Raw genomic sequence first — 6,523 nt, forward strand, 5'->3', positions numbered from 1 at the left:
AAAATGTAACAAAATAAACAGAAACACAAACAAACTATTTATAACATGTCAATACTGTCATTTTTTCAGACCAAGTAACTAACAACTTCAGTGAGACAGGCACAGTGCAGTGTGAATTTCAATTGGCTAAATCATATATAGAAATCAGTATCTTCTCTATGAACCTGAAACTGAGATGACTGGACTAATTTTGCACATTTGATTTATGAATTTATTCTTCTTCGACAACCAACTAAACTTGGATCACCTTCTAAGCATCTGTACATACTACATAGGCTGATTAATCCAACAGCCACAATGCAAATATCGACTATTTCCATTCAACTTCTTCACTTACTCATTATTATCTAATGAAACCATTCGTAACTAATGAAGCAGATTGGCTGAAGTTATCATGTCTACATTTGGCTGGTAGGATGGAACATTTCTGGATTGGGAGTCAATGAGCTTTATGCTTTCAATTCTCACTGTTTTATTCAGGTGGTACAAGTAACATTTCAGCCTATTTCTAGATAAAAGCCCACCCTCTGTATGAGGCTTCACTGCCCAAAAGGCTGAAGTTGGAATATGATCAAACTATTCAGAGCACTATAGGGCCAAAATGGTCCTTTGAATTCAATAGTTGATTTCGGAGCACTATAGGGTCAAAATGGTCCTTTGAATTCAGTAGTTGATTTCTGAGCCAAAATACTATTTATTTTATTTGTGCGCAATTTTACCAACAAATTATCAGAAGATAGTTCAGAACGCACGTATATCAATAGCATGTGTAGCAGTAAGATTTACACTAACTAAATTTGTCATACCACTAAGCTTCTCATTCCTTGGTCTGGAAGCAGATCCATACTCTTTCGACTGTCTTTGGCTCTCATCAACGAGGGTATTCTCCAAATCGACCTTTTCTGTCTACAGAAAGGCAACAAAACAGAATACATTGCCAAATGAGAACATCGATACTATAAATTTTGAATAGATCTAAAATTAATTAGGAAACATCAGAATAGATAAAATTGCAATCAGGAACAATGTATGATGAGAACATCGATAATATGAAATTCATTGACATATCTAAAATTACAAAGGGAAACATCAGAAATACAGAATACATAATCTTACAAATTGATGCGCTGGAAGAGTGTCAAGGGGAAGAAAGCTTAGAATGTCTGATCTGCCAAATGGCTAAAATGTTTTACATGTAACACAAACAAAGGAGGACAATAGATAATCAGAGCTAGCTATATACCATTCTTTCTGCAGCGACAACAACAACAATGGATTGTTTTTATCGCATACGTCCTTGATTTTCTAACCAGCCTGACTGACTCCCTACTCATGTCCACTGTAGGAGAGGTATCTCATGTTCATCATTGTCTGACATATGATTTTTAACATGTACTTGGGGTCTAACATGGGAAGGAGCCAGAGGGAGTCGCACAATGAAAGTTGATCTTGCTAAATCACAATAAAATAAATACATGCAGAAATGCGCATATGAGTAGCAGAGTACATCTAATGACAGCAACAAGCCATCTAGAAAACTTTAATACATTTAATATTGAGTAAAATTGCACATGTTCTCGACCTAATTTAACCCAAGTTGGAAAAAACAGTAAGGTTTGGGTATCTTTGCACATAATACCATTTCACATTGCAGCAGGTCTCAACCCAACCAGACTAGAACCTACTGTTTTCGTCTATTAAGAGGTGTGCAACATTTACATTGTGTTAGGTGCAAAGAAAACTAGACACTGGTGATTGACACGGTTATGATTGAAATTAGGTGGCAGAAAGGGCAATTTACTATTCATTATAATATATTTCCCACCAATACCTAACAAGGTGAATCGAGAATAATACCCAACAGAAAAGAAAAAATATTACTCACTGAATTCTAAACCAATGCAGCACCAATTCTATTAAAACTGTTCTGACTACAGCATTATTTCCGCCTGTTCTCCATTCCCATCTACCTTTGCTTCTCACTGATTCCTCCAAAAACATGTGAGCTAGGGGGCACTCCCGTGTGTGCATGCACATGGTATGTGTAATTGTGTATGCTTCAACACGACATAACCTTAAAGGAATATATAAGGTGGAAACCGAAATAAAGTGCCAAAGCATGTTCTAGTTTTCAAAATTCTCAGGATGGACACATTTGAAATACACAAAAATGGGTAAACATGCATGAATAATGGTTTGTCTGCAGAATGTCCCTTCACCAACATCTACAGGTTTCTTCGCAATTTACCAAAACCTCAGCACATAGTTCCCACCTTCCATGAACTTAACCTCAATTTACCAAAATCGGTTTCGATGTACACTCATGTCAATCGTGTACGCAGAACGGCAAAATTCCTCCGTGCGTCAATGTACGTCAGTAGCTCTGTACTTGTTTCTTCATTAATTAAACCATGTAGAGAATGGCACAATATCACACCATGCAGTGGACACCAAAATTTCCTACTCCCATGCACGATCAAGTTCTGTTCGAAGCAGGGTCAGATAGATATGAATACCTCTAGATGGCGGAGCGTGTCAAGGAGTAGCGCCTGCTTCTGCTTGAGAAGCACAAGCTGCTTGTGCAGCGCCTCGAACTCCTCTCGCACGATCCTCTCGCTGTCAGCAATGGCAGCATCGCTGACCCCTTCCTGCTGCAGGCGCTTCTTCAGGCGCTCGGTGGAGACCGCCGCGGCCGCCGCAGTGTCCCCCGGCCCGACCATCTCGCTGGTGGACATCCTCGGGAACATCTCCTTGGTGGCACGGAGCGCCTCGAGCCACGCGGCCCTGTCCTCCCTCGTCTCGGCCTGCAGGTGCAGCCTCTTGGTCCCCGAGAAGATGGAGAACCTCCTGTCGTCCGATCTGCTCTCTCTGACGGTCGACACCTGCACGTCAACCACCCGTTTCAGCGTCAGAGACAGAGGGAAATGGATCTGCGGATCAGAGGAGCGAATCGAAGCATCGAGCGGGCGACTGACTTTGAGGTGGATTTCGCCGAGGGGCTTGCGGGGCGTCTGGTGGTGGCCGTGGCCGTTGGAGTGGGGGGCGGAGGCGAAGGAGGGGCGCGCGAGGCGGCAGAGCGAGTCCTCGCCGATGACCTTGGCGCCGCGGTCGGTGTCGCGGGAGAGGTCGATGCGGCCGGGCCCGTGGATCTTGTAGTAGGAGAGCACGCCGTCGCTGAGCGCGAACCAGCGGGGCCGCCACCCGCGGCCGTAGTTGACCCACTTGTAGAGGACCCCGGAGATGCCAGATCCGGTGTCGCCATGGCCGGCCTCCTCCTGTGGTGCCTGCTAGGTCGCCATGGCCGCGGGCTCCTTGTCCGTGGCGGCTGGATCTGGGGCCTTGGGGTGGCAGGGAGCTCCTCCTCCTGCAGCTCGGCGGCCTCCACACCCCGGAGCAACGCCGTCGCCGGAGGACGTGGTCACCTGCTCTCCTCTGGATCCGGTGAGGAGGGTTGGGGAAGGAGCTCACCACGGCTCCATGCCCTGGATCTGGTGTGAGGGAGGGGGAAGGGAGCTCGCCGTGGTCAGGAGGGAGAGGAAGAGGCGGGCGGCCGGGGCTTCCCGATCTAAATCAAAGTCGAGGGAGGTGGGTGGGTGTGTCAGGAGGAAGGTGAGGGGGAGAGAACGTGACAAGAGGGAGGGGATAAGGAGTGATAGCAATGGCGCACTGGTAGGGGTGCGCCATACGTATAGATAGCAATGGCGCATCTCTTACTGGTGCGCCATTACTAGTTAAAACTAGTAATGGCGCACGGTGGAACAGTGCGCCATTAGTAGTTTTGCAAAAAAAGGAATAAAAAGTATAATTAAAAAAACAACATTAGTGGCGCACTTTCCGACAGGTGCGCCATTACTAGTTATAACTAGTAATGGCGCACTGTGTCTGGATGCGCCATTAGTATGTTTGGACAGGCGCACTAGTTCAAAAAAATAAATTTGATACTAATGGCGCACCCTGAGCCAGGTGCGCCATTAGTAGTTTCAACTCTAATGGCGTATCAGAAGGTGGTGCGCCATTAGTATATGCTAATGGCGCACCGCTTGTCTGGTGCGCCATTAGTATCAATCTCATCTATAACCCTTTTTCTAGTAGTGTATAGCATGGATAATAAACGATTATCATGAACAAGGAAATATAATAATAATAACTAATTTATTATTGCCTCTAGGGCATATTTCCAACAATTAATGACTCATTAATTTTCCCGAGCAGTAAAAATATAGACAACGTGCATAGCTTTGTCCTCGGCTCGGCTCATTCCCGAAACCCGACGCGGCGCGTCGTGACGAGGCATGGCAAGGAGCGCGCGTGTAGGTCTCCTCTTCTCATGCTCATACAAGTGATAGAAGAGCTCATATTATAAAGAGGTGCAACTCCCATTCAACTTTCAAGGTGGGACTAAACTTTAGTTCCACTCACACCACTCATAGCCATGCGTGAATGGACCATGATAATTTCATAATTTTAGTTGGGCTTTGGGCCAAAGGCCTACAAACAAATTCCAACAATCATCCCCCACAAAGTCTCATTGGCACATCTTATCATTTAGTTCCAAAACATTGTTTATACTAGATGATGCCCCGCGCGTTGCTACTGAAATTTGAAGCATTGCATGGGAGGATGATTTTGAGCCATTGATAGTATGATATAAATATGCAACCCCTTTCTACATAGAAATATAAATGCATCGATAACATGAAAACCTCATACATTAAGTTTTTTGCAGGAAAAAATTTCAATCTATTTATCTTCAATCATGGTAGTACAACGAACAGTAAAAATAATGAAAATTACATCTAGATCCGTAGACCATCTAGCGACGACTACAAACACTAAAGCGAGCCAAAGGCGCGCCGCTGTCATCGCCCCTCCCATACCAGAGCCAGGCAAACGTTGTTGTAGTAGACAGTCGAGTCGTCGTGCTAAGGCCTCATAGAACCAACGCACCAGAACAACAACCGCTGCAGATGAAGAGTGTAGATTAGAAGGATCCAACATGAAGACATACGAACAAAGAAGAACGACAAACAGATCCGAGCAAAGCAACAAAAGACAGATATGTCGGAGACACACCTCCACACGCCCACCGATGATGCTAGACGCAACACCGGAAAGGGGCTAGGCGGAGAGACCTTTATTCCATCTTTAGGGAGCCGCCACCGTCTTGCCTTCCTAAGTAGGACACAAACCCTAACAAAACTCGAAAAAAGATCTAAAAACAGAGCCCTCCACCGACAAGAGCCGAGATCTACTCCACCTCCATGGCCCTAAGGCCAGCGAAGACGGGACGGCCGGCACCGGCGCCGGCGAGAGGCAGAGAACCTTAGCTTTTTGGAGGCCGTGGCTGGCTAGGTCAAGTCCGCCTCTTCCTAAGAAAATTATTAATGATGTAATTAGGCTAACCTGATACATTAAGTTTGATGAGAATCCACTAAAGATGTGCCCAAGCCCGGGCAGAAGCCTGATATTTCACGAAAAACAAAGTCGAATCAAGGACCAACGCAGAAGCCCCAAGCCTATGTCATGGCCCCACAAAACAAAAACTACTAACGTGGATGCTTGTTCAGTTATCTGTAATAGTTTCCTCAAAAAATGTTATCTGCAATATAGGATTAGGCATACTAACATGGGGTTGTATCTAGTGAAAACTTCCATTTGGTGAAAAATGTGAAAACTTGTATTTTGGAGCATTAGAGCAACTCCAACGGAGCGACCCATTTTGTCCGTTGGTGTTCGTTTGGGTCGGCGCGGACACAAAAGTCGGCCCAACGCGTCGCTCCAAACAGACGCGCGTCCGCTTGCCGACCCATTCCTGGCTCATTTTTGAGCCGGATTTGCGTCGGCGCGGACACGAGGCAGACGCGCGCGCCTTCTTCTTCCTGGGCCCGCTGGTCGGTGGAAGCCTTCACCATTCCCTCCAGCTCCCCCAAAACCCTCCCGCCCGCACGCGCTTCCGCCCCACCCCCACCATGGACGATGACCACGCCGCCGCCGTCGGCCTCGCCTCCCTCGCCTCATCCGGCATGCCGACCGTCTCCTCCGGCAAAGCCAAGCCTCGCGCCCCCCGCAAGACCGCCACGCCCAAGCCGAAGAAGGCGCCGACGCCTGAACAACCGGCAAGAGAGTCGGCCAAGAGGAAGGACCGGAGGCACGTGTCAGACACGAGGGATGAAGCCATCATGTCGGCCGCCGTCGCCACCGCCGCGTAGCAGGAGGTCACCAACTCCCGCGTCGCGGCGGCAACGAGGGAGGCGCTCTATATGCTAGGGTTAAACCCTAGCCAGCATGGCCTCGTCAACGCCGCCGTGGCCGCGACCAGCACTGGCTCATCCGCGTCCCCTCGGATGGTGCTGCTCGACTCACCCCGCGCGTCGGCTTGCACCCCGATGCCCGGCTTTCACATCTACCCGCAGGCCTCCCGCCTCTCCGGGGAGTGCTCGCCCGAGGTGAGCATGGTCGCGCCTTCCACGTCCGCGCCCACGCCCGTCGACCTCAGCGCCACACGGTGGCTGGTGGCTCGTCA

At 48.0% G+C, this 6,523-nt stretch overlaps 1 protein-coding gene across 1 annotated transcript; it reads right to left on the bottom strand.

Moving 5' to 3' along the window:
- Nucleotides 1–741: 741 nt before the first annotated feature.
- LOC119350280 (oxysterol-binding protein-related protein 1C-like) lies at nucleotides 742–5,912 on the bottom strand. The gene is made up of 5 exons (XM_037618192.1): nucleotides 5,785–5,912; nucleotides 5,404–5,461; nucleotides 2,976–3,284; nucleotides 2,517–2,882; nucleotides 742–906 (listed from the first exon to the last, which is right to left on the bottom strand). The coding sequence occupies exons 1-5, from the start codon at nucleotides 5,910–5,912 to the stop codon at nucleotides 742–744; spliced, it is 1,026 nt and encodes a 341-aa protein (XP_037474089.1).
- Nucleotides 5,913–6,523: the final 611 nt, after the last annotated feature.

Source organism: Triticum dicoccoides, chromosome 1B (assembly GCF_002162155.2).
Source record: "Triticum dicoccoides isolate Atlit2015 ecotype Zavitan chromosome 1B, WEW_v2.0, whole genome shotgun sequence".
Lineage (NCBI taxonomy): Eukaryota > Viridiplantae > Streptophyta > Magnoliopsida > Poales > Poaceae > Triticum > Triticum dicoccoides.

What these genes read in the sequence shown, in the direction of transcription:
- LOC119350280 (XM_037618192.1), bottom strand. Translation starts at nt 5,912, where the DNA reads ATGGTGAAGGCTTCCACCGACCAGCGGGCCCAGGAAGAAGAAGGCGCG. An exon ending in CATCAAACTTAATGTATCAG is followed by an intron (nt 3,285 to 5,403) that starts GTTAGCCTAATT and finishes GCGACCTAGCAG; the next exon opens with GCACCACAGGAGGAGGCCGG. An exon ending in TCGGCGAAATCCACCTCAAA is followed by an intron (nt 2,883 to 2,975) that starts GTCAGTCGCCCG and finishes GTTGACGTGCAG; the next exon opens with GTGTCGACCGTCAGAGAGAG.